This window comes from Mustela nivalis (assembly GCF_964662115.1).
Source record: "Mustela nivalis genome assembly, chromosome: 4".
Taxonomy (NCBI): domain Eukaryota; kingdom Metazoa; phylum Chordata; class Mammalia; order Carnivora; family Mustelidae; genus Mustela; species Mustela nivalis.
Window position 1 is genome coordinate 161,639,476 of NC_139023.1, and position 26,361 is coordinate 161,665,836.

A 26,361-nucleotide genomic window follows, 5' to 3' on the forward strand; every position below is an offset into this window, starting at 1 on the left:
TCCTTGACCTTGCCCCGCCCCCTCCGGAGCCTCACTGCGCCTGCGCTAAGCGCCGGAGCCCTGGGGTTGGGCAGAACCTAGTTCCGTGCAACTTTCAAGTGAGTTGCAAACTCCGCCCCGAGGCCGCTACCCGTGGCAGGGCCCGTTGAGACCGCGGGGACCCGAACGAGCGAAGGCCGTGACCGCCACCCGCGGCCCGGGACCCGCAGCAGCGCCACGGCGAGAGCCGAACACCTGGTTCCCCGCAGCAGGAAGTGCGGGGCTGAGCCGTAACTGCCCCAGGAGCGCCGCGGGGCGAAAGAACGCACCCGCCCTTACCGGCTCCCAAGTCGGTTCCTCCGAGCCCCGGCCTCCTCGCTTCAGCCCACGGGTCTCCCCACTCTTCAGGCTCCGCGCACTGCTGAGTGAGGGGGTGGCGGGCTCACCTCTGCCAAGGGGCAGCCCAAGCGCCCCTCTGGTTCCTGCACTTCCACTAATTACCCCATCCCAGCCCCGCGTGAGCGTCCCTCTGGTCATCTTGCGGAGGTTCCCCCTTCGTGCCGAGGCTGCAGGATGGTGTCCTGGATACTCTGTCGCCTGGTGGTGTGAGTATGGCTGCTTTCAGACTTCCTCTATCCCCAGGAGCCAGAGCGCTCCTGAGGTGGAAGATTGATGGGAACCTCTGGTGGGAGAGGGGGCACAGCGCCCTCAACTCTCACCACAAGGGTTAACGGACCTGCGGGCACGCACGTGCCACCCGGCACCCTCGCTTGTCCTCCATCCCCAAAGTCTCCTTGGCTCCTGGCGACCCCTCCCGCAGTCACACACACTGCAGACAGGGCTGTGGGACCGAGGCCCTCACACCGGACTGGCAGCCTCTTAGCAAACGCAAAGTGTTGTGGTACCTTGTGGGTGGAGATTCCAGGTGCCTGCTTCCCATCTGAGCAGTCACATGACTCACTGCCCTGGCCTCTACCTCCCCACTCTGTCCTCCTCTCACCTTTTAGTATTCCAGCACCTGGTTCCTATATTCCTGCCTGCAGCCTGGCAGTGCCAGGTCTGGTGGCTCTGGGCCTGATTGCATGCCCATGGGAGGGGACGGCCTGGTGCTCTCACCAGCTCTGAAGCCTGCCTCCCACCCACCTGTGTGTGGCTATGTGTGCTCCCACTCCATCATGCACCCATAGGGCACCCGTGCAGGCCTGGGCAGGCTTGGGGTGTTTGTAAACAGCAGGGTGGGGAGGTGGCCTTCAGGGCACTGACTCAGGCACAGGTTGTGCAAGCCAAGCAGGAAGAACGGGGTAGGCCCTTGCCACTGCACACCTATGAGGGAGGTGGCCATATGGTGGGGGGCAGGAGGACATGATGGCCCTCATCCTCCCACTCATTTTTACCGGCTCTTCTAGGTTGGTGTTTGGGATGCTGTACCCAGCGTATGCTTCCTACAAGGCTGTGAAGACCAAAAACATTCGTGAATATGTGAGTGTGGTTGTGGGCAGGAGGGTTTGGTGTAGACTGGGTGGGACGACAGCCTTAGGGGTATGGTAGGACTCGGCAAGGTGGGGAGGTTCGGAACTGGCCTCCCTTTCTTCCAGGGGCATAAGCAGATGGGATAGCCTGAGCAGAGTGGGTGCGGTTGGACGGCAGGCTGTGGAGGATGCCTGTGCAGGATCATATGGGTGAAGCTTCTGGGGGGGTTGGGCAGAGAGACGGGTGGGAGTTTCTCAGAGACAGCTCTCTGGGGCCAGCCAGGAGCCGGGAGAATGCAGCAGCACAGGCTCTCTGGAATCTCGGGTCAGCTTGGGACAGGGGAGTTGGCTGTGCGGGCTCAGCTTTTGGCCTCTGACCGCCACCCACCCCCAGGTCCGGTGGATGATGTACTGGATAGTCTTTGCACTGTTCATGGCGGTGGAGACCTTCACGGACATCTTTATTTCCTGGTATGCATGCAAAAGGTCTATGGGCAGTGGGGAGGTGAAAGGCCACTCTCAGCCTGGACCCCTGGCTGACCGTGCCCACCCTTCCCTTTGACAGGTTCCCTTTCTACTATGAGATCAAGATGGCCTTTGTACTGTGGCTGTTGTCACCTTACACCAGAGGGGCCAGCCTGCTTTACCGCAAGTTTGTCCACCCGTCCTTGTCCCGTCATGAGAAGGTACTTCATGGGAGTTGAGTAGGGAAACATAGGGGTGGGTGTGAAAAAGAGGGCCCTAGACTTGGGGTTCCGGATACTAGGTGATAATCTGGGTTCTAATCTGGGTCCTGCTGCCGTTGAGCTGTGGGACTGACCTTGACATAAACTAGTCTTCTTTTTCTCATGATAAAGGCAAGCACACGGGAGTGACCATTCGAGGCTGTGAAACACCAGCTTGAAGTTGTTTTGGGGATGGTGGGAGGAGGCTGTGTGTGGTCACTCACAGAGGTGTGGAAATGGGTGGGTGGGGAGCTCTTGGTGTGGCTGCAGGGGCCCTGGTGGGTGGGGATGGGCAAGGAGACAGGGTGCGCAGCAGAGGAGTGACTCAACTGTCCAGCTGAGCTCACCTGTCCCAACTGCCCCCCCCTTTCCTGTCTTCCACAGGAGATTGACACCTGTATTGTGCAGGCCAAGGAGCGCAGCTATGAGACGGTGCTCAGCTTTGGGAAACGGGGCCTCAACATTGCTGCTTCAGCCGCTGTGCAGGCTGCCACCAAGGTGCCCTGGGCCCCAGCCCTCCAGCAGCACCCCCACCCCCAGTGCCTTTTGGAGGGGTACAGCTCTCTGTCAGGGAGCCAAGAGAGAGCACCTGACCATACCAGGGAACAGGGTGAGGGGTGACAGGTGGGGTGTTGGCAGGAGGACGAGCTGGAAGTTCAGACTTCTGGCTGGGACAGTGACCATGAGCGCTTGTTCCTGCTCTCTGGACCTTTATTTCCTGTTGGTGTTGCAAAGGCATGGGGCTAGAAGGTTACTGAGCTCCTTTCAGTTCCTTGGCCTGGGCCCCTTCACCTCCCTGAGCAGCTGTGCTGCCTCAGACCCCTTTCTGTTAGGATCCCCAACCCCATCCCTCCAGGTGACATGGTGGCTCCCTGTCCCCTGCAGAGTCAGGGTGCACTGGCCGGAAGGCTGCGGAGCTTCTCCATGCAGGACCTGCGCTCCATCCCCGATGACCCTGCTCCCACCTACCAGGATCCCCTCTACCTGGAGGACCAAGTCCCTTGCCACAGGCCACCCATCGGTGAGTGGGAGAGCGATCTGGAGCTGTTTGTTCTCAGGGGGCTGTTGCTTCCATGCAAGCCATGGCTTCCCCAGGGGTTCGAAGAAGGCCCTGGCTTGGCCTTCCCACTATGGAAATGCCCAGCTTTGCCTCCCTGGCCTCCCCCTCCTCAATACAGGATACCGGGCAGGGGGCCTGCAGGACAGTGACACCGACGATGAATGTTGGTCAGATACCGAGGTAGTCCCCCAGCCACCTGCCCGGCCCCGAGAGAGACCTCTGAGCCGCAGCCAAAGCCTGCGTGTGGTCAAGAGGAAGCCGCCTGTGCGGGAGGTCAGTGGCAAGGGAGACATGAGGGAAGTGGGAGGGAGGTGTGCTACTCAGGTACCCAGGGCCTAGACATTCTCAGGTCGTACCTGCTCCCTCCCCACCCAGGGTACCACCTCGCGCTCCCTGAAGGTTCGGACAAAGAAGAAGACCATCTCTTCGGACATGAACAGCTAGGGCCTGTGGAGCCTGGTCCAGTCTTACCTCTCCTGCCTTATGAGGCTCTGGGGGCCGTTTGGAGGAGACCTCTGGTGGCACGTCTGATCTGTCTAAGGCAGCTGCTCAGGCTCTGTCCTCCTGGCTCCCACGCTTCTGGGACCATGCACGGGGCTATACCTGTAATGTACCAAAGTGGGCTGTGCCCAGGATTCTATTTATTGCCTTTTTCCTCCTTCTCCCCTCCTGGGTGTGTGGGACCAGAGCCCTTCCCAAACCTCTGCAAGTGAAACCAAAAGTCCACCCAGCCATGTTCATTCCTTCCTGTCCTTCAAAGTACTTGACAGCCTCCTTCAAGGCCCTGTGTGTGTGTGTCCTGGTTGTGTGTCTTGTGTTGCTGAATGTGGTCAGGTTTATGCACGTTTTGGTAAATAAACACAAAAAAGTGTTCTGCGTGTCCTGGTTTGTATTCCTGGTGCTCACAATACACATTATTAGACAGCCTGCTATAGGCCAGTCCCAGTCCTAAGATGGATGAAAGGACAGACAGACTGCCAGAAGGGCCCAGTCTCCTGGGGGAGGGAACCATTGATGTATAGTTGTGATGTGGCGAGTACTGTCACCAGAGGCTCTTGGAGACCTCTGAGAACACAAATGGGGGAGTGGGGTAGGAGGGAGGACACCCCTGAGACCGTTCAGAGCCCAAGACTAGAGTCAGAAGGAGATGGAGTTGGACCTTGATGGGAAGTAGAAGCCAGTGGGAACAGAGGTGTGGAGGGAACACGGGCAGCACAGTAATCTCCTGGGGATTAGCTGGAGCTGTAAACAGATTAGGCCGGAGGAGGCCACCTTCCTCCATGGACCCATGGGGGTCTCTAGGCAGCTGTAGGGGCCCTGAGTTCCTGTAAACACCCAGGTTGGCCTTGGGAGCATTGCACCTCTTCAGAGTGGCCGCGAGAGGGCAGCAGCTGCCAGGGTCTGGGCTGCCCCTAGCTTCCAGGTCAAGGAGGGTGGGGTTGAGAGGCGGGCCAGAGCCCTGCCCCAGAGGGACTTGGCCGCTGGCTGGCTGGCTGGCTGGCTGGCTCTGGAGAGACGATGCAGAATTCTGGCCTGGCCTCCAAGGGCCCTCTCTGCTGTTCCTTCCTGTTGTTTGCGGTCCTTGGTCCTGTCTGCCCCATCCCCGGAGTCTCCCCTGTTCTGAGATCCAGGCTCTTTGCCAGAGCGAACTCTATGTCATCCCTGACTCTAATCCCTGAGATAGGCCGGGCTGGCTTCGCCCCCTCCTGACCCTGGGTGCTGGTCTCACCGCACTGTCCCACATCTGTTCCCCTCAGCCACTCGTGCCTGCTCTTCTTCCCACTTTTGATGAAGCAAAGAGGTGGGTGGGAAGAGGGGAAATGTGTGTGTGTGGGGGTAACCCTGAGTGACCTGAAGAGTGTGGATTAACTCTTGGTGTGGGGATTATCTGGGTTTTATTTCGGGAAGGCACGTAATCGGCTGGGGTGGTTTAGCTCCTCACATACTGATGTTCAATGACTTCCTATCTAGGCATTCCCTTGCATCATGGTGTTGCCTCATCTCTGCATGTATCCATTCAAAAAGTCTCTGGTGCGTCTCTCCCAGGTGCCAGGCCTGTTTCGAGACGCTCAAGATGCAGAGTCTAGGAATGGCTAGCACTGAGGACGTGACTACCCAGCCCTGCTCTGAGCCCCTAACGTACATGTGCTGAATCTTCCCCACAACCTCCTGAGGCAGGTACCATGATCACAGCGCCCCTTTACAAATGGGGGGACAGGCACCCAGAGGACAGGTCATCTGCCTGAGGTTACACAACTGAAACTAATAAATGGCAGAACTCATCTTGGAACCAGGCAGTGTGGCCCCAGAGTCGGTGTGCTTCCCCACAGCGCAGGGTGAGATGAGGCAAAGACAGGGAGATGGACCCATGTGGAACATCGGTCTCGTGCCTGGCCTTGCCCTGGGCATTTTTAGACATGGTCTCCTTAAATCCTCCCAGTGAGCCTGTGGGTAGGGCTTTGACCCATTTCTCAGACAGAAAGACGGAGACTCGGAGAGGTGAAACAACTTGTCCCGGGTCATGTTGCCTGCGCGTGGGGGTCCTGTCTCATGAGGCAGGATGGCCCAGAAGTTGCTGTGGCAGACCTGGAAAGGCGGGACCCAGTCCCCGGCACTGGGGGTGCATAACAGAGGAGTGTGCAGTGACTGGGCAAATGAGACATAGGCTCAGAGGAAGGGGCACTGGGGGAGGCCTGAAGCTATGGGGGTGTTGAGGGAGCTGGAGTTTCCCCTGCCTTCATTCCTATAATGGGCTTTAGAATGGACAGCAGAGTCCCCTGGGCCCCTGAGGAGAAATAGTGACTTTTCTCAGGTGCAAGATCTTCTTCGTGTTATGCCCACCCCTGGCCTCCTTGCTAGCCCGGCTGCCCCACAACTCCTGACTTTTCCGACCCCTGAGTGCTCACGTTCATCCGCTCATCCAGGTCGGCCCCGGAGCTTTGCAGCAGCAGTATGAATCTCCCGGCCTCTGAATAGCCTTTCTTTCCCAGCCCCCACAGTCTTCCTTACAGACCTGCTTTCTCCAAGAAGCCTTCCCTGACTTGCCAGCCCCTCCTCAAACTCCCAGGTCTCCTATCTCTGGCCTGCTCCCCGGTCCTGGGTACACTGTGGGCTGTGTTGGTGCGCGCATCGCCCTTCCCCTCCCTCCCAACAGGCCTCCTCTAAACCTTGCTTTGTATTTGCCTCCTTGTCCGTCGGACTGTCTCATAGCTCCATGCTGTTCCCCTGACCCAATCTTCCTCTTCCACCCAACTCTCTGTCCTATTGTTGTTTGCCCTGTGCTCCCTCCCCACTCAGACACCGCCTGTCCCAGGAAGCCCTTGGCCAGCATGCCCCCTGCCTCCTGGGGGTTGGTGGCTTGTCCAGACCACACCATATCTATTCTTACACGGACTTCTGTGTTGCCTTGAGCACTTCAGATTGTCTGCCTGTTCATGCGACTTCGTAAAGCACAGACTTGCTCTGCTGCACACTTTGTATCCCAGGCTGGAACAAATGGTGGTTTAGTCAAAGGGAAATACTGTCATACGTGTGTGTCTCAGTGGTGAAGGCCCACTTATTCTCTGGCCTGCCAGCTTGAGTGTTACCTGCTCTGGGAAGCTCCCCCCACTTCCCAGGTGGCACTAGAAGCACCTTGTCCTCCTCTGTAAACAAGCCACCTCCAGGAGTCACACCGTGGTGCCCTGCGCCGGGCCGGACATGTCAGAGGCCCCCGAGACTGCTGGTACAAGAACAAATGCACTGAGTGACTATATAAGGTCCTCGAGGGCAGAGATGGCCTTGTGCTTTCATCTTTGCCCACTCTTTCTCCTCGGTGCCGGTCACAGAGCCTTGAAAATGGCAGGTTCTCTAGAACACACATTTGCCAAATGGCTGCTGCAAGTTACGTGGGTTCTGAGACATGCAGAGCCCAGAGGGGAAGGGACGAGGAGAATTCCAAGTTCTGGGGCATTTCTGGCCAAGCACACACGCAATCCTGAGACTGCAGCATCGGGTATAGCCTGGGCCTCCCTCAGAGCCTCCCGTGTCCCTCTGAGAATCACAGAGATCTCTGCCGCCCTCTGCGTGGGGTTCCTGGCCCTAGGGCCTCTAGGCTCTGGCTTGCCGGCAGCCCTCAGCCTTCTATTATCCACCAGGATGCCCAGGCAGATCAAGGCTGGGCCTCCGTTCCAACTGGCCTGGAGCAAAGACATGCTGGGGTCTGTGCTGGGCACTGAGGAAGATGAAGGCACCTGGGCCAGGCCCCTGAACATGCCTCAGCTGGGCCCAGGGACTTGCCCCTCTCAGTTTGCACCCTGGGCTGACTCTCCAGCTTCCCCGTCGTCTGCCTGGTCTGTGTGAGGGTCTTTTCCATTGCCTCCCAGTTGCCGGGTGTGTGTGGTCCTGAATTCCTGGCCTCCCCTTTCCTGCCTCCACACCGCCCCACCTGCTTTCAGACCTTGAGGGGCTCCTCCCTTTCCCCTCCCTCTTCAGCTCCTGTCTGCATGTGATCCTTTCGTGTCCATCCAGGTCTCTGTTCCTGCCTCTGGCCTCCATGTGCCCTCGGCTCCTGCTGCGGTCATAGCGGCCACTCTGGGGCTCAGGAAGTTAGCCTCCTGCTCCAGCCCTGCCCTGGCCTAGGCCAAGTTGGGGAGTCTGGGCTGGCACTGCCCCACCCAGGAGGGGGTCAACAAAAGCCCCCAGGCTCTCACCCTTTGTCCCCCATAAAGGTCAGGGACTTGCCAGGAGGTCCAAGTGCTGGGTAGGGAACAGAAATCCCAGCAGGAGGATGGTGCCTGCTACTCAGGAAATCCTGGGGGCCAGATCTGGGTTGCTAGGCAGAAGGTCCTGAGCCTGGGGCAGAATGAGGTAGCTTTCTCTACCGGGGTGGTTAGGCTGCAGGGGAGAGGAGGTTGGGGGAGGGAGGAGGAGCAACGGGGAGGTACAGACTGAGAAGAGGAATTAGGTCAGAGATGTGGGTGGGTGGGCACAAGGGGAGGGGGCATCTGCTCCAGAGCTTCCTCCTGGCTCCAAAAGCATCTCCAACACTTCCCTTCCTCTCCCCCTCACCCCAGGTCCTGGGAGAATTCTCCCTGGTATTCCCCCTCCCCCACGCCCTTCCCGGGGTCTAGGCATTGTCACAAGAGTGGGGGGCAGGGTGGGGGGAGGCCAGCCTCAGCTGTCTGAAGGATGGAGGGGCTGGGGAAGTAGGGCTAGGTGCCCAGACGGCCGCGTGTGTGGGAGGGGATGTCCTCAGATGCCCTCCACCCGGCAGTCCCCGCTCTGACGTGGGTGCCCCCCCCTCTCCCCGCCCGGATTAGTGGCAGCTTGGCCTGACTCTCCGGGGCTTCTTCCCCCGCCCCCGCCTGCTGCCCTCCCCTGGGCAGGGGGCTGTTCTACCCGAGGGGCACTGTGCTTGCCCAGGTAAGGGGCTCTGGGGACAGGGTGAGGGCAGCTGGCTCGTGAGTGCTGCTGCGCTTGTCAGCATGAACGTGTGTATCAGTGTGTGTGTGTGTGTGTGTGTGTGTGTGTGTGTGTGTGTATGCGCCTGAGGGGTCGGTGTGAGCCCAGGGTGGGCCCAGGCGCTTCTGGGGGTGCTGGTCAGCTTGCCTTTGTCCATGAATCCAGCATTGTGTCCACGCATGTGTGGCTTTCCTTCTATGTTTGTATCTTTTGTGTCTCCTTCGATCGCTCCGTCCTCAGGCACAGAACAGCCGGCTACAAGGGCTCTGTGGGCCGGTGGCATGGGCTGTGGGGCAGGATGGGAAGCCAGTGAGGGTGGAAAGGGCCTTCTCCCCCGAGTCCCATGACCCCCTGGGCATTTCAGAAGCCCTGTCCCGAGAGTCCAGTTCTAGTTCAGAGATTGACCTGACAAAGCAGACATGGAACTGGGGTTGGGGGTTGAGGTGTGGGGGGATGACTGTCCTGCTCCCCTGTGACAATCCCCATCTCCATGGGGATGACAGTAACAGGCCCTCAGCACCCAGGACAACCCAGGCTCCCACCCTGCCCTGCCCAGCCTCTTCTAGGCCCTAAGCTGAAGGAATCTCCCCCTAGACTCTCCCACAAGCTTCAGCTGCCAGAGGACACAGATGGGGGACCACAGGCACACCCCACCACCACCCCCAGCTGCACCCTGGAGCCAACCTTGCTGGGGACGCCGTCTGGACCTTGGCATTATGGTCCACATTGGGCCCTCCACGGACATTTCCCCTGGCACCCTCAGGTCCAGGGCACCCCTCAGGGGAGCTGGGGGAGGAAGGGAGTGTTAATAACTAAGTCATGTAAACAACCCCCACCAGCCTGCCCTGCCATAGAAGCGGCCCCTGGGGGGAGGTAGAGGGGCTGAGGGAGTTGATGCCAACAGGGCCAAGTCTTGCCCAGCGCCCCTTTGGGCCTCCTCTTCTCGAGCCCCCTCCTCTACTCCTCGGCTGGTGAAAGGATTCCTGTCTCTTTGTGTCTCCTGGGAGAAGGCTTCCTCCCAGCTCTTCATGGCTCCCCCCTCCCGGGGTGGTAGAGAGATGGTGACTTGGGACCAGGCCGGAGGCATCTGAGAACTCATCCCGTCGATGGGATGGGGTTGGGTGGGGTGGCACTACCTCAGTCCCAGGCTGGGTGAAGGCAGACCGGGGATGGCTTCCACGGGGAGGCCAAGGAGTCGTGGGGTGGGAGGTGGGGGGCCTGCAGGGAAGGGAAGCGCCCGTTGGGCGTGTGGGTTTCTATGTGTGTCTGAATCTGTCTGTGTGTTTGAATCTGTCTGTTTGTGTCTGTGCTCTGGAACCACCCCCGCAGAGGAGCCGGGATGCTTCCCCGGGTGGAGGGTGCCCTGCTTTCCCATTTCCTCTCCTCCTCTCTGCTCCCTCCCAGGAGCCACTCCCTTGGGCTCTTCTCCAGTGCTGGGCCTGGAAGTACTAGGAAACAGGATGGGGCAGACCCTCAGAACACTGGGCTAGAGCAGGTGTTGGGGCTCATCTGCTCCCACCGCCTGTCTGGACAGTTGGTGAAACATAGGCCCTTAGAGTAGGGATAGACTAGAGCCTAGGTCTCCCCAGAACTGCTAAGGCAGTACCCGGGTTCATTGTTGGGCCCTGGAAGGGGTCTTGAGTCAAGAATGGTGAGGAGCAGCTTGGCCCTTTGAGGATGAGGCAGGGCAGACATGGGCCAGCGGGTTGTGCCCATGTGACAGAACCAAAGGACCAGGAGCAAGTGTTCCAGGAGGCACAGGGTCGGCTGGCGTGGGTCAGGCGCCCATCACTGACCCGTGAGAACCCGACTGCCCCTGCCAGCTCTGGCACTGCCCCCCTCCTAGCCGCCCCGCCCTAGCACCCCGGGGGGCACCCCGCCCCACCATGGCCTGGTCCGGCCCCTCCCGCCCTTTGCTCCAGTTCCCGGGCTTGGCACCTATAGTGGGGGTGCTGCCCGCCTGCCAGGCTCCGGGGCCGGGCCCACGGGAGGGTGGGGCGGCTGGGAAGCTGGCACGCTGCCCCGGGGGAGCCTCTCTCGGCAGGCGCCCGGGTGCCGCGGGGGGGAGGGGGGAACAAAGGGCTCATTCTCCCCGTGCGCAGCCGGTGGCATCGCCGGGGCGTTGGCGGAAGCCCCCGGGGCCCGGGAGGGGGCAGGCCCAGGCGGGGCCGCCGAATCACGGGCTCCTGTTTCCCGCAGGGTGCTGGAGGAGGAAACCGGCGGAGCAGCTTCCCCACTCTCAGTTGTGCGTCTGGCGATGGCGATGAGAGGTCCTGCTGCGCTGTCCGCCGCGCTCTGCCTCCATTAGTCGCACTGCGCGGTGCTGCGCCCTCGCTGGTGCCTCTCTCCTGGGACCCGGGATCGGCCCCCACTTCCAGGCACGACCCCCTCCCCCGGCCTCTCGGCCTTTCCCCCCCTCCTCGGTCTTCTCCGACCCGGGGCGCACGTTCCCCCCGGCCCGGCTCCCACTCTCCCTCCGGGGGCACCCGCTCCCTAGCCCCGGCCCGGCCCTCCCCGCGGCACAGCACGGAGTCTCGGCGTCCCATGGCGCAACCCACGGCCTCGGCCCAGAAGCTGGTGCGGCCGATCCGCGCCGTGTGCCGCATCCTGCAGATCCCGGAATCCGACCCCTCCAACCTGCGGCCCTAGAGCGCCCCCGCCGCCCCGGGGGAAAGAGAACTCGAGCGCGCTGAGCGGAGAGCGGGAGAACGTGTCCTCGCTCGCCGGCCGGGAGGCCCCGGAGCCGGCCCATGGGGAGCGGGCGCCCGGCGCTGGCCACGACGACCGCCGCCGCCCGCGCCGCGCCTGGCCCGCGAAGCCCAGGTAAGCGCCTAGAGGGGGCGCCAGGGGCGGGCCTTCTGGGGACACTCGTAGCTGGGCATTTCTGAGCCAAGACCCGGCTGCCCGCAGCGAGGGAGTTCCCCGTGCTTCTCTAAGGTGCTGCGCCACAGGTCTGAAAGTTAGGATGCCCGACGGGGCTGGACCGCGACGGAGCGGTGGCCCTAGAAAACCCGAGCGACCTCTGTCACGGTTCCCTGGGCCTCCTCCCCTCTCTCCTGGGGCTTCAGCCAGCCGGCCAAGGGGGCCGCGCTGGGAGAGCGCTACAGCTCTGGTGCCACCTGTCACCCTGGTCCTTCGCACGCACGTTCAATTTTCCCTCCTTTGCCTCTCTCTGGGGCGCAGCCCGCATTCCCCGCCTCCTTCCCTCCCCCTGCCAGGCTGCAGTTACCAGCGGCCGCCAGCGGCCCTGGCACTGCCTGCTGGACTCAAGCAGCTTGACCTGTCCCAGCTGAGGCCTCTTAATCTCCCCTCTCCTGTGCTGGCTCCCTCCTTCCCTTGGGGGCTGTGGTGGAGATCTCAGCCCCCAGCAGTTGTCCCCGGACTCTGCTTCCAAAGCCAAGAAACCATAGAGAGATGGGAAGAGACACACCAGCGACTGCCCAAGTGTAGGGAGAGTTACCAGCCAGCAGCCCTGCCAGGAGGCTCATCGCCGATGACTTCTGCCCATCCTGCCTGTGCTTCCCACCGCTACAAGCTTGAGTGGGGCTGAGCACTGGCGGTAGGCAAGCAGTAGCCCCTGGCCCCACAGATGGCAATGTGGAGAGAGGCCTCTAGAGACTGCCAGTTTCCAAACCCTATTTTACACAAGGCCACATGGAGGACCAGAGGAGTGATATGACTTGCCCAAGGTCACATAGCAGGTGCTAAGTCAGGGCCAGGATCCTGCCTTCTTGTCCCCAAGTGCAATACCCTCCAGCGACCTCAGCTTTTTGGAGTCTCTCCCCTTGCCCTGCCCCATGGCTCGTGCCCAGGATCCAGACCCATCCTGCAAGTGGCAGTCTGCCGAGGGCCTCTGGCCCAGGTGGGCTTGGGCATTTGGGGCAAGGGCTGACCGCCCCACACTTGAGCATCCCACCCAGGCAGGTCCTTCGGGTTGCATGTGGGCAGGTGGCGTGGAGCTGAGCTGTAGGCTGGCACTTGCCTTACTGGTTTGAGCTGCCTTGGTGCTGCAGGGCGGTGCCCAGCTCTGCACCAGGCGGTAGGGTGCTTGGGGCACGTGCTCATGGTGTGTTGGTTATGCTCCAGGGACCCCCTCTGGGAGAGCCCCATGAGGGCAGGAGAGTGATGGAGAGTACGCCCAGCTTCCTGAAGGACACCCCAGCCTGGGAGAAGACAGCCCCCGAGAATGGCATCCTGGGACGGGAGCCGGATACCCTGCCTCGAGATGGTCTGCGCCGTGGTGCACTGTGCCTCGGAGAGCCTGCTCCCTTCTGGAGGGGTGTTCTAAGCCCCCCAGACTCCTGGCTTCCCCCTGGCTTTCCCCAGAGCCCCAAGGACACAATCCCACTGGTGGAGGGAGAAGGCCCCCGAAATGGGGAGAGGAAGGCCAGCTGGCTGGGCAGCAAGGAGGGGCTGCGCTGGAAGGAGGCGGTGCTCACCCACCCACTGGCCCTCTGTGGCTCGGCATGCCCACCTCGTTATGGCCCCCTGATTCCTGAGCATAGTGGTGGCCATCCCAAGAGCGATCCTGTGGCCTTCCGGCCCTTGCATTGCCCCTTCCTTCTGGAGACCAAGATCCTCGAGCAAGCTCCCTTCTGGGTGCCCACCTGCTTGCCACCCTACGTAGTGTCCAGCCTGCCCCCAGAGCGTCCGTGTGACTGGCCCCTGGCCCCACACCCCTGGGTGTACTCAGGGGGGCAGCCCAAAGTGCCCTCTGCCTTCGGCTTAGGCAGCAAGGTGAGATTGTTGGAGCAGAGTGGGTACCTGGGGCTTAGACCATGCAAGGTAGCTGAGTGTTCCCTAGCAGCCACGCCAGGTCACAGTGCTCTGCTCTTCCGTTCTGACGAAAACATCAGATGGCACCCTTAGTAGAGGAGCCTGTCAGATCAGACAGCGTCAACCCCAAGCAATGCCTCCTCCGGGTGATTCCATCTCACCAAGCCTTCCCTGCCTTTGGGCCATTTCAGGGACTGACACACTCATTGTCCCCCCCAGAGCAAGGCCCTGAGAACTGCGGTTTCTGAATATGTGGTCTCGTCCTGGAGTTTGTGGGGGGCAGACAAGGCCCTTTATCTGGCTGCGGGATGTGGCAGGTTTCCCCATGACCTGTGTCTATGGCACATGTTCCCCCGCCCCAGGCAACCCACCCCCTTGCCCAGGAATAAGATTTATGCTGTTTGAAGACCAGTATGATACTGGTCATCAAACGGTCTAAACAGATCCTTTGGTGGTGGCAGGCGCTGACCCTTTAGCTGCTGGATTGTTCGGAGGTCTGAGAAATCCCAGGGAGGCCTCGGGGACAGGGTAGCAGGGCAGTGGGGAGGCACTTAGGGATCAGGGTCTGGAAACCAGTATTGAGTTCCTCAGTGTCTTCCCGACCCTTCAGGCCACACAGGCACACACCAGCTGGTGGTCAGTTCTGCCCATCCTTTGAAGTGCTGGGATCAAAGTCAGCATGAGCTCTACCCTTTCTCCTCTCTTTAGGGCTTTTACCACAAGGATCCAAGCATTCTCAGGCTGGCAAAGGAGCCACTGGCAACCGCGGAACCTGGGCTGTTAGGCTTGGCCCCTGGTGGGCATCTCCAGAGAACTGGGGAAGCGGAACGTCCTTCATTCCACCAGAGAGATGGAGAGGCAGGAGTCGGCAGGCATCAGAATCTTTGCCCATTCCTGCTGGGGCATCCGGACGCTGTTCCCCGGACCCCCTGGCCTGGTTGTCCCCCGGGCCTGGTTCATACTCTCAGCAACGTCTGGGCTGTACCGGGGGGTGGGAGCCTTGGGTACCAGCTGGGACCATCAGCCACATCCAGGTGTCCCTCTCCTGGGCCTCCTACCCCTCAGGGAGGCTGTTGCTCATCTCACCCACCTGCTAGAGATGGAGGCCTTGGCCCTTGTGGGAAGTGCCAGGAGGGGGGTGCCATCGGGCCCAGTGAATCCAACGAGGAAGTGAACAAGGCAACTGGTCCCAGGGCCTGCCCACCCAGCCATCACACCAAGCTAAAGAAGACATGGCTCACACGACACTCTGAGCAGTTTGGGTGCCCAGGGGGCTGCCCCAGGGATGAGGAGAGCCCACCTGCCCAGCTGCAGGCCCTCAAGAGGGCAAGCAGCCCTGAGGGAGCTGGTGGCAGCCCAGCTGCCAAGCGCCCACCCAACCCTTTCCCAGGCAGTGTGGGACAGGGGGCCAAAGGCTGGCAGGAGATGCTGGAGTCATCGTTTGGGAACAAGGCGGAGGCCTCACAGCATACTAACCACAGAGGTAAGGGTGCAGAGGGCCCTACCTGGGAGGGGGCAGCCAGGACTGGGGCTTTGTGGGGAATTGGGGTCGTTGGGCCCTTTATGAGGGGATCATACAAGTGGTCTGGTTTCCAGCCGGATGTGATGGTTCTCTGGGAGTTCCTTAGCATCTACAGGCCAGAGCAAGTGGCTTCTTACTTCCGTCGGCCTCCTCCCAAGCTGTGATGTGTCTGTGGCATTGTAACAACACCTGGGTCCTGACTTTGCTGCCTGGTGCGTTGTGACCTTGGGCCAGTTACTTCACTTCTCTGGGCCTCAGTTTCTTCATCTCTAAAATGGGGCTAAAGATAGCACCTGCCTTGTAAAGACTGCTGCAAGATGAAATGGTATAATTCACATCAAAGGCTTTGAAGAATTCCTGGCGCTGAATTAAGTGAGCACTCACAAACATTCATCTTAGTGACTGTCTGTGCTACATAGCCCCGTCTGGGGGACTGTCCCTCCTAAAGGACCCCTTGTCGTGCCCCAGGAATGAACAACTCCTCCCTAGGCCAGCCGGATTATGGGACCTCATTTTGGACTCGGCTAGTAGTAGGACTTTGGAAGGTGCCTCCTGGACCTGCTGTCACGCTGTGCTCTTCACAGAGGGTTCTAGCACTGCCGGCTCGGGCTCAACTGTTCAGGGTCATTTCAGTTTCTTGGTCGAAGCTTCTGGATCGAAGCCCCCAGGGGCCTTGCCCAGGCACCCTTGCACCTGGTGTGGGTCCGTCTGTGCTCTTGCGGGCCTCTGCCAGGGCTGGGAGGCTGTTGGCCCCTCTCCCTTCTTGGGTTACTGCACCTGTGGCTGTGTTGAAACTCTCCGGCCTTCTCACCTTCCGGCACCCTCTGTCCTATGCCCGGATTGTCTCCTCACACTGACAGGCGGTCAGTGATATCACTAAGCCCACTGTGGAGCTATCCAAAGTTTGCACCAACTGAGGGACGCCTGGCTGGCTCAGTCAATGGAGCATGCGACTCTTGATCTCAGGGTCGAGAGTTCAAACCCCGTGTTGGGGCATAGAGCTTACTTAAAACAAAACAAAACAAAACAAACTTGCACTTGGATCAGGGTGATGGCCCAGCGGCTCCAGCCTTGGGCAGCAGACCTCTCCTCTTGGCCATCAGGCCACATCACGCATTCCGAGGCTCCCCCACCCAGCCCTTCTTGTGAAGGTTCTGGCTGTCTGGTTCACTTTCACTAGCTCCAAATCCAGCTCTGTAGACCAGGGCCTAGGGGCAGGTCTCGCTCTGCCTGTGGGTGGGCTGGGTGCTAAAGGCAGGGCCTGGGGCTCCCATAAGCTCAGGAGGCCCAGACCCCTGACCAGCTTCATTGCCTCCTCAGGACCCCAAGATGGCAGGGCCAGCCTCCAGGACCCGGGGCTTCATGACACATCTTGTTCGGCTCCCCGGGCAGGCACGGCTCAGTGCCAAAGCTGTGCCCGTGCAGCTGGAGAGGCGGGAGGACTGGCCCGCCCCTCCCAGCAAGTGGCGAGGTGAGCCTCTTGCCCCTGGCTGCCCCCAGCACCCTCCCAGTCGGGACTCTCTCCTTATCTTCCTGTACCCCGTGTCCAGATTGCCTCTGGGAGGGGAGCAGCCGCAGGAGGAAGACTCTGCAGCCTGCCCTGAGGAGGGAGGATGGTCTGGCCCTGAGGCCAGGCTCAGCAAGGGCCTCGCCAAGCATCTGCTAAGTGGTTTGGGGGACCGACTGTGCCGCCTGCTGCGGAGGGAGCGTGAAGCTCTGGCCTGGGTGCAGCGGGAAGGTGAGCAGGACACGTGGGGCAGGCGGGAGCCGGGGAAGGCTGGATCCTGTGGTCACTGTGCTTTGACAAGGATCATGGGGCCTGCAGAGTGTGGGCCCCTTCCTCCCATTAGCACAGTCCATCCTGGTACCAGCTCGAGAGAGCTCCTGCCCTGCTTTGCCCTTATTCCTGGCTTAGGCTCCTAGGCGACATGAGTTCTGAAGTTTGTTGCTGGGGCAAGGGATGTTGGGAGGGTGGGGTCTCCCTCCTCTACCCTCCTACAGCCCCGCACATGCATTTGAAAATGTGTGCACGCCCTGCAGGAAGGTCACAACCTGGGTAGGAGCCCCTTATGGCTCCCTCTTGTCCCAGAGAGTCCAGTCCCTTCCCCCTCCCCTCGGCCAGTCTGGTCTGGCCCTCCCTCAGCCTGGATTCCCAGCACTTCACATCACCAGCGGCCCATCCTCCTCGGCTCACCCCAGCTTGTCCATCCCCTCGGGCCTTGGCACTCTCTGTTCCTTCTGTCTGGAATGCCCTTCTCCTCCCTTTCTCCCTGATGAATGAACACTTACTCATCACTTGGGGCCCATGTCTGTTGCTGCCCCCAGCATCCCCACCCTAGTCATTCTATCCTGGTCTCCTCCTCCAGCACTCTGGAGTATCATGAGCACTGCCGTGTTTGCGGGCCCATCTCCCCTCTTGGAATGTGAGCGCTGGGAGGGCAGCTCTGAGCCCTGACCTGCGCTGAGGCGCCAGCACTCAGCCCCACACAGGGCAAAGTGTTTGTCGCATGAGTAAATGAACGCATGCTCACTGGCATCCTTCCACTGACCGAGGAGGGCTTAGTCAGAAACTCTGGGTGAGGGAAGGCGTGGCCTCCTAAGGTTCCCTCTTCTGGTATTCAGAGTCTCCTGAAGGGACACCACCTCGGGATGGAGGGAAGTGGGTGGAGGACTGTGTTGGAAATGGTGTGGATTGATAATTCAGGGCCGATGGGGAAATTCTTGGAGCAGGAACTGGGGAGGTGAGGCCTGCACTGTTGCTGGGAGAGTTTTCTGGAGACAGTGCTAGGGGGAGGTTCTTTACAGAGGCTGTCTGACAGGGGCCTGTCTCCCTTCCGGGGTGGCCCCACTGTTCCACTCCATCCCTGCCTGGAGGTCCTCAGAACGGACCTGTGGTCTGAGCCTTCTCTGACCCTGTTCTCTCCCGTGGCTAACAGGCCAGGGGCCAGGCAGGACGGAGGACAACCCAGGCGTTCCTCGCTGCTGTAGCCGCTGTCACCGGGGACTCTTCAACACCCACTGGAAATGCCCGCACTGCAGCCACCGGCTGTGTGTGGCTTGTGGTCGCATGGCGGGGGCTAGGTGGGCCAGGAAAGCAGGTAGGAAAGGGGCTGGGAGCTGAAGGTGGGAGGGCAGGGATGGGGCCTGAAAAGGGCGTCTCTAAGGTTTGTGGCCGTTTCTGGGCTGCCTTTCCCCAAGAAAGCCTCGCTGCCAGCTCCAGCCTCCGTCACCATGGCTCAATGCCCCTTAGAGCAGACTTTTCCCTCTCCCCAGTCCACAGGGCTATACCTGTGTCCTTGCCCACCTGTAAAAGGAGCCGAGTGCCTACTCTATGCCTCCCACTTTGCTTGGCTTGCACCTTTTTAAACCTTACAACACTGTGAGGTGGGTATTACTGCCTCCATTTTTCCAGATAAGAAAAACACAGAGGTTACGTGACTTGTTCAAGGTCACACAGCTAGTAAGTGTTGGATCTAGGATTTAGACTCAGACCTTCCGATCCCAAGTCTTACTGTTCTCGTGGTTCTCAGCTTTTCTTCCTTGGCTCCACTTAGTCGCCCGAGGGCTTAAAATTTCCCAGTGTTCCCACAGAGGTAGCCAAAAAGAGTTCCAGAGTCAGAAGCATTTGAGAACACTGTATTCTACAAGATCATCTTGGAGTGTGGCAATGAGTGTCAGCATTTTAAAGGCTCTGCATTCTGCAAGCAAAGGATCCTATGTGATTCTTGAACCCAAGTGTCCCAGAAAGCCCATGTTTTATGGATTTATGGATTGTCGAGTCCCTTGATTTAGATGTCATGCCCTTGCCCTTCTTCACCAACCTTAAGCTGTGGTTTTCTCGGTTTCCTGACTGCAGCTTCTTTCTTCCTACCCCACAGGCCCTCAGGAGGAGTCCGTGGAGGAGTGTCCCCAAGAGGCTGGGCATACTGCCAGTTCCCTGACGCTCACCCAATTTGTTTCCAGCCAGGGTGAGCCATCTTGGAGGGGTGGGGTGTACAGAGGGTGGGTCTCGGGGGAGAGTGGCTTCCTGTCTGGATGTGGCTTAGCCCAATCCCATGCCCTGCTGCTTGGCGAGGCCCTTCTGTCCACACTCACTACCAAACTCCGTCTCCCCTCCCCACTCACAGCCTTGGCAGAGTTGAGCACCGCCATGCACGAGGTTTGGGTCAAGTTTGACATCCGGGGGCACTGCCCCTGCCAAGCTGATGCCCGGGTGTGGGCCCCTGGGGATGGAGGCCAGCAGGTAAGAAGCTGGGCAGTACTAGCTGATGGGCCCCCAGACTGGGCAGAGTGTCTGGATATTACTCGCAGAGTTTGGCCCTTGTCTTTTTGGTGGGGATGAAGGACATGGATGCTGGGTAAAATCAAGGTCCTTCTCCCTCTCCTTTGGGGATCAGGATCCATGGAGGGAGCTCTAGCATCGGCTCCACCTCCCTCTTTGCTTCCTCGGAGCGCCTACCCACTCTGTACGCCTTCCGGCTCAGCACTTGCCCCATCATGCCGGAGCTGTTCGCTGGCGGGCCCCGTCTCTCCACTCCCCAGGCCCGGGCTCCAGCGGACGGAGTACAGACCCGCCTTCTTTCTATACCGTGCTTTTAACACAGAGCAGGCACTCGGTGTGCATTTTACAAAGTTTTTATAAAGTTCACTCTTTTGTTGTGAAACTGATTCATTCAAGAAATAGTTTATTGAATGCATTTTGCGTGCCAGACCCTGGTACATAGCCATTATGGAAAATACAACAAGTATAAGGAAGAAGACAACAAGCTAGAATGGTACCGTTATCATCTGGATGTATTTCTTTCCAGTCACTTATCTCTGTATTTGTTCCGCTTATTTTTGTGTATTTTAGGTCAGTACTGTGTGTGGAATTCTGTGAGCACCTTTTCCCCACCTAATGTTGTATCACAGAACCTGCTCCCTGTAAACCCAGTTTTGCAGTCTGTTGTTAATTACTGGTGGGTTGAATTGGATTGAACTCTCTTTGCCATTTTTAAATCTCTGGTTGGATTGGGGGGTGGTGGATGGGTTTCACAGAAGGAGCCGACAGAGAAAACTCCCCCAGTTCCACAATCTTCTTGCAACGGGGATACCAACAGAACCGAGGACATCAAAGAGGGTGAGCAGCTCCCCTGGCCCTTGCTTAGACTGTCCAGGGAGGCTGGGCCGGGCTTGGTGTCCTGAGGACAGACTGGAATAGCTTCAGCTCTCCTGTGCCATCCCTAATCTCCAACACTCTTCTCAAGCCATTCCAGAGAAAATAAATCTAAAAAAAATGTACGATGAGCCCCCTCACCCATCTCCAGTCAGACCCCCACTGTGAGCCCCTCCTTGGGAGAGGTTTTGGAAGCTGCTGGAAGTGGGAGGTGAGCGCCTCCAGAGCAGTGAGGAGAGAGACTCAGCCAGGAGATGAGGGCAGAGCCTGTGGGCAGGGGAGCCTCCAGAGAAAAGGGAAGCCCCTCACCGTTTTCCTCCTTGCCAGAGACCCCGGACTCCACTGAGACCCCGGCAGAGGACCGTGCCGGCCGAGGGCCCCTACCTTGTCCCTCTCTCTGTGAACTGCTGGCCTCCACTGCTGTCAAACTCTGCTTGGGGCACGAGCGGATACACATGGCCTTTGCCCCGGTCACTCCTGCCCTGCCCAGTGTGAGCAAGGGCACAGAGGGAGGCCTGGGGGCCTGGGGACAGAGGCTGGGCTGGCCCTCCCTGTGGGGTAAGGCAGGTCCTGAGTTGTCCTGCCCCTCCGTCCTTCCGTCCATGCAGGATGACCGTATCACCAACATCCTGGACAGCATCATTGCGCAGGTGGTGGAACGGAAGATCCAGGAGAAAGCCCTGGGGCCTGGGCTGCGGGCCGGGCCAGGACTACACAAAGGCCTGGGCCTGCCCCTCTCGCCAGTGCGGCCCCGGCTGCCTCCTCCCGGAGCTCTGCTGTGGCTGCAGGAGCCTAGGCCTCAGCGAGGCTTCCGTCTCTTCCAGGAGCACTGGAGGCAGGGCCAGGTGAGGCTCCTTCCTCCAGGCCCCCAGTTCTTCCGGCCCCGCTTGCCCTTGGAGCTTAATCTGTAGGCAGACTAGGTCTGTCACCCGGAGTGGGCAGCAGGGTTGGTCCCCACGTGGGTCTGTTGTCCCCTACAACACGCCCCGGCCTGGCCAAGTTGGCTGCCTGTCCATTCTCCCCCCCATATCCTTCTGCCTTTCCTCGATACAGCCTGTGTTGGTGTCAGGGATTCAGAGGACATTGCGAGGCAACCTGTGGGGTACGGAAGCTCTTGGGGCTCTTGGAGGCCAGGTGCAGGCACTGACCCCCCTCGGGCCTCCCCAGCCCACAAGCCTCCACAGTACAACATTCTGGGAGGGATTCTCCCGGCCTGAAAGTAAGTGTCCCTGATGTGGGGGAGGAGGAGCTGGGAGGCCGAGCCTGGTGGCAGCAAAGTCCCATGGTGACCCTGGGGAGGGAGCCAGAAGCAGAGCCCGGGGCCAAAGCTGAACCCTCTTGCTGCCACAGGGCCGGGTCCTCTGGCAAGGAGGTTCTTCTCCTGGGGCCAATGGCATGTCTCCTCCCCTAGTTCGCCCAAAGTCAGACGAGGGCTCCGTCCTTCTGCTGCACAGAGCTCTGGGGGATGAGGACACCAGCAGGTATGTATAGTACCAAAGGGAAAGGGCTGGCCCAGCTCCTTAGCCTCTGCCCAGCCCCTTGCCCTTACTTCCCCTCCTCCTTCGCCCCCCACCCCATGACCCTCTTGCCTCTGGGAGTGACCCCAGGAGAAGTGGGCTCAGAGGGGCTCTTGGGTACCTGGGTTGAGCCTGCTGGGCATGGCCCTGCCCCCTCCAGGTTGGAGAACCTGGCTGACAGCCTGCCCCTCCCCGAGTACTGTGCCCGCCATGGGAAACTCAACCTGGCTTCCTACCTCCCACCTGGCCCCGCCCTGCGTCCACTGGAGCCCCAGCTGTGGGCAGCCTATGGTGAGTGCCCACTCCGCTCTTGGCTGGCCCCTGATCCCATGCCTGTTACTTCTGAGTGCCTGTGTGACCCGCCGGTCCCTTCTCTGCCTTTGCACAGGTGTGAACCCACACCGTGGGCACCTGGGGACCAAGAACCTTTGTGTGGAGGTGACTGACCTGGTCAGTGTCCTGGTATGTGCCGAAGCCCCACCGCCTGCCTGGCACCGGGCACAGAAAGGTGGGTCCTGGGCCAGAGGCAGGGGTTGGACTGGCCACAAATCTCGATGTGCGGTTTCTTCCCCGCCACCCCCGAGGCCCCCCTGACCTCTTTGTCTTCCACAGACTTCTTCTCAGGCCTGGACGGGGAGGGGCTCTGGTCTCCCGGCAGCCAGGTCAGCACTGTGTGGCACGTGTTCCGGGCCCAGGACGCCCAGCGCATCCGCCGCTTTCTCCAGATGGTGAGGAAGGAGTTGGGAGTCTTCCCCCTTCCCTTGCGCTGCCCTCGTGCTCCCTAGAAGTGGGGGCTCCCAGCCCCCCGAAGCTCTCCCTGTTGTGCGTGCCCCATGTGCTCACTCTTCCCACCGCCCCCCCCCCCAGGTGAGCTGGACAGCCTTGACTCACACAGAGAAAGCAGCTTGGGACCTTACGAGTTGTGTGGTGGGGCACACAGGAAGAGCTGGGGCTGAGCAGGGACCTAAAGGTGACTCGAGAGCAGAAGCTGGTGCAGGCTAGGCACTGTGTAAGGGCCTCGGGTACACGATCTCGATTAACTGGCACAGCCACCCTGTGTGGCAGGCTCTGCTGCCTTCCTATTTTGCAGCTGAGTAAACCCGGGCTGAGTGCAGAGCTGAGACGTGAGACCAGGTCACAGTCCAATTTCTCCTGGGGACAGACAGCCTCCCCTGCATGGGCTCCAGGTGGCAGAGGGGGAAGGGAAGCCCGTCTGAGATGCCCTCCTCCTGCCCCTCCTCCGAGACCTACATCTTATGAGGTGGTGCTCTTTGTGATGCTAGCGAGTGAGGGCTGAGGGAGGCAGCATGGGAGGTAGGAAAAACTGGACCGAGGAGGGAAAGACTGGACCAAAATAAGGGGCAGGGAATGAGAAGATGAGGGGATGAGCAGGAGGTAGGAAGCTCCATGGGGCTGGGGAGGTAGAAGGTCATTATTAAGGTTAGAGCAGATGCAGTGGTTCCAAAGTCCATCTCAACCCTGAATGTCCTGGGAAAAAGACATCCACCAAGGGTCACTGCTGCTAAAGACACATGAACACATCCACAGACAGGCTGGTGTCACCACAGCTGTCCACCCCCCCGCCACCTGCCCACAGGCACGCATATCTGCAGACAAACTGACACACACACAGGGATCTGTAGATGTACACACCGATGCTGGGACACGCCGAAGGAAGCAGACAGAAGCACACCTTCATACACAGATGGCCTCATCTAGTCTGGGTGTGGTGGCCCTTAGGCAGTCTCACAGGGCCGGGCCTGATGATTCACAGAGAAGGTTCGAGGGGCCTTTTCTCACTGGGTGGCCTGGGAAACACCAATAAGCTCCAGGATGGACTCTGAGGGCCAAAGAGCCTTGGTGCCTGCCTAGGGCCATCCTAGGGTTCAGCCTGGCTCACCGGCCTCCTTTTCCCCCATGGGCCAGTCTGGGAGCCCTGAGTCCTAAACCCAGGGACAATGACTGAGGTCCTACTGAAAAGGTGGATTTGGCTGGTGGCCAGGTGAAGGGTGATGCTGGCTTTGACCTCTGCGGGTACTCCGTGGGCATCTCCTTCTCTAGCTCTCATGAATCCCTGTCTACCCCAGGAGCGCCCCACTCCAGTTGGGCTGAGGAAGGCCCCCCATACCCATGCTTGCTTTGGAGGCCTCAGCCTGGCAGGCAAGCCTGTGCATCTATAGGGCATCAGGGCTTCTCTGTGGCCTTTGCCGGATCTGGGATCTCAGAAGAATCTGATTGATGCTTTAGATGGCCCCCTAGGGACATACAGCTATCTAGTGGCCTACAATTTAGCACATGATTCAGGACATTCGCGGGATACAAGGTTAAGAGCTCCTGGTACAGACAGCTTATGAGTTCAGTTCATGCAGGGTATCTTTTCTGGGTTTTTGGAGACAGGGGTCCAGGGCCAGGGACACAGAAGTTATTCGAGGCATCTAGTCCCAAGAAACGTGGGGGTTTAGATCTCCAGCCTCAGAAATCTCTGTTTTGCCGACCTGAGCAGCTCCAGCCCCTTACAGCCTAGCCCTTTCTCCCACCCCTAAGACTGCCCCCTGCCTATCCCTTGAGGCTTGACCACTTCCGCTCTTACCCTTTGCACCCCTGGCCTTTGGGAAGTCTACACCCTGCCCTGTGGCCCTTGACTCATTTCCCCACCTTGCTTATTCCCCCTTCTCTTCTTTGAGGTGTGCCCGGCCGGAGCAGGCAACTTGGAGCCTGGCACCCCAGGCTGCTGCTACCTGGACACGGGGCTGCGGCGGCGCCTGCGGGAGGAGTGGGGCGTGAACTGCTGGACTCTGCTGCAGGCCCCTGGAGAGGCCGTGCTGGTGCCTGCTGGGGCTCCCCACCAGGTGCTTCCCCAGCGGGCCAGGGGCTCTGTAGAGTGCTCAGACTATGCGAAGCGAAGTGGCCAGAGCAGACACCACACTGCTACAGGGGTCCCCTGCCCCTCTGGCCTCGCCCCTCCCAATGCCCTGAGAGCAAGGCAGGGCAGGAAGTCCCGCCCCACTGTAAGGAAGAGGCGAAGCTGAGCAGTCCGGAAGTCATCTAGCCCTACTGGGCATCATGTCCTCTGATGCCCACCCTGCCTGGGCCCTCTCTGGCCTCCCCTTGGCCTGGTTTTGGCCATGCCCTTTGACGTCCCTGCTGCTGGATCCAGGGCCCCGCTCTCTGAGAGTTGGGTGGGGGTCATCATGGGAAGTAGATCTCGGGGGCAAGAGGGACAGTGGGAGGATGCCTGAGCCCGTGTCTCCACTGAGCCTCTGCCCACCTCCTTTCTGGCACAGGTGCAGGGCCTGGTGAGCACCGTGAGCGTCACTCAGCACTTCCTGTCCCCAGAGACCTCTGCCCTCTCTGCTCAACTCTGCCACCAGGGACCCAGCCTGTCCCCTGACCGCCGCCTGCTTTATGCCCAGGTGAGGGTGACACTGGCCAGGAGAGCAGCTGGGATGGCACAGCAAACCCATTCTGGGCCAAGCAAGCAGCCAGCCTAGGCCCAGAAAGGCCATTCTTGGCGGGAAGAGCCCCGGGATGTGACTGTAAACACCTTGTCCTTTCTCTTTCTTCTAGATGGACTGGGCTGTGTTCCAAGCAGTGAAGGTGTCTGTGGGAACATTACAGGAGGCTAAATAGGGGGATTCCGGAGGGGATCTGGGGTAGGCTGGGGACAGGTAGACCAGGTGCTCAATCCCCACACAGCTTCAGGAGAGAATGACACTGGGGGACTTGGGGACTTTTGATCAATCCCTCAAGCACCACTCTGGGCACAGGCAGGGCACCTTGTTTTCCGCTCCAATCTGGGTCCTAAAGCCAACAACCACAGTGCCATTGAAGCCCGCACCTGCCCTTCGCAGGCCAGCACCTGCTCTGTCCCTGCACCCCTCTCCACACTTCCACGCTGGGGGTGAAGGACTCCCTCTGACATCTGCTCCCTGAACCCAAGAGACAAACAGCCCTTCCTTGGGGGACCTTGGGAATCATTCTGGCTTAAGCAACACCTTCTGCTGCCTCATCCCTGCTGTCCCACCTGTGCCCGAGTGCTGCTTACATCACCCACATCTTCACTGGGCTCCAGGGTGGCTCTTCGCACTGCAGGCATGCTGGACAGGGGGCCGATGAAATCCTGCCCTTTTGCCAGACAACAGTGAAGTTGGAGGGGAGGGGCATCAGGAGACTGCCCAGGCTCAGCTGGAGGGAATGATATGGGCTATGCCTTGTCCCTGCTCCCTCTTCTCGCCTCCCTCCTTCGTGATTTCCATTAAAGTCTTGTTGTTTTGTGATTGCTGCTGGAGTGGTTGGCCTTGCTCCTGCAGGCCACGTGGACTGGGGAGGGAGGGGAGACAAGGAAACGGAGTGGGGTTGGGGGACTCGATGATAGGGACCTCACCCACCCCTGCCTGCTCCTCTTCCTGGGGCCTGGATCCTTCCCACTGAGGAGCAGATGGAACCTTCCAGGGGTCTGCCCTGAGGATGCTCCTGGCAGCAGACTGTGGACAAGGCAGAGCCCTAGGGTTCAGCGGCATGGCAGCCTTCCTGTGCGCGCTAGGGCTACGGAGATCTGGGAGCCCCAGCCTGCCAGGGACTGCAGGCTACCCCAGCTCTCCTGTCTGACCCGACCTGAAGCTCTGGGAGTGTGGCCCAGAAGAGCTCTTGCCTAGCCGTCTGCCCTCCGTGCCCGTGGCTGGCCCCAGGCCCGCTTCCCAGGGACTGGCTTGCTGC

At 60.0% G+C, this 26,361-nt stretch overlaps 3 protein-coding genes across 3 annotated transcripts; all 3 read left to right on the top strand.

Moving 5' to 3' along the window:
- The first annotated feature begins 40 nt into the window (after positions 1 to 40).
- REEP4 (receptor accessory protein 4) lies at positions 41 to 4,104 on the top strand. The gene is made up of 8 exons (XM_082728967.1): positions 41 to 584; positions 1,386 to 1,458; positions 1,843 to 1,919; positions 2,014 to 2,134; positions 2,558 to 2,671; positions 3,059 to 3,194; positions 3,352 to 3,506; positions 3,609 to 4,104. The coding sequence occupies exons 1-8, from the start codon at positions 553 to 555 to the stop codon at positions 3,675 to 3,677; spliced, it is 777 nt and encodes a 258-aa protein (XP_082585093.1). The 5' UTR covers positions 41 to 552; the 3' UTR covers positions 3,678 to 4,104.
- Positions 4,105 to 11,219: 7,115 nt separating this feature from the next.
- Positions 11,220 to 11,324, top strand: HRURF (HR upstream open reading frame; the record flags this gene model as incomplete). Its single annotated transcript, XM_082728211.1, has 1 exon — positions 11,220 to 11,324. The coding sequence occupies one exon, from the start codon at positions 11,220 to 11,222 to the stop codon at positions 11,322 to 11,324; it is 105 nt and encodes a 34-aa protein (XP_082584337.1).
- Positions 11,325 to 11,414: 90 nt separating this feature from the next.
- Positions 11,415 to 25,922, top strand: HR (HR lysine demethylase and nuclear receptor corepressor). The gene is made up of 19 exons (XM_082728210.1): positions 11,415 to 11,498; positions 12,762 to 13,412; positions 14,160 to 14,934; positions 16,294 to 16,444; positions 16,524 to 16,711; positions 17,910 to 18,071; positions 18,852 to 18,941; positions 19,101 to 19,216; positions 20,011 to 20,092; positions 20,456 to 20,619; positions 20,737 to 20,973; positions 21,182 to 21,347; positions 21,540 to 21,609; positions 21,806 to 21,936; positions 22,034 to 22,153; positions 22,258 to 22,373; positions 24,330 to 24,494; positions 24,930 to 25,058; positions 25,213 to 25,922. The coding sequence occupies exons 2-19, from the start codon at positions 12,801 to 12,803 to the stop codon at positions 25,273 to 25,275; spliced, it is 3,537 nt and encodes a 1,178-aa protein (XP_082584336.1). The 5' UTR covers positions 11,415 to 11,498; positions 12,762 to 12,800; the 3' UTR covers positions 25,276 to 25,922.
- The last annotated feature ends 439 nt before the right edge of the window (positions 25,923 to 26,361 follow it).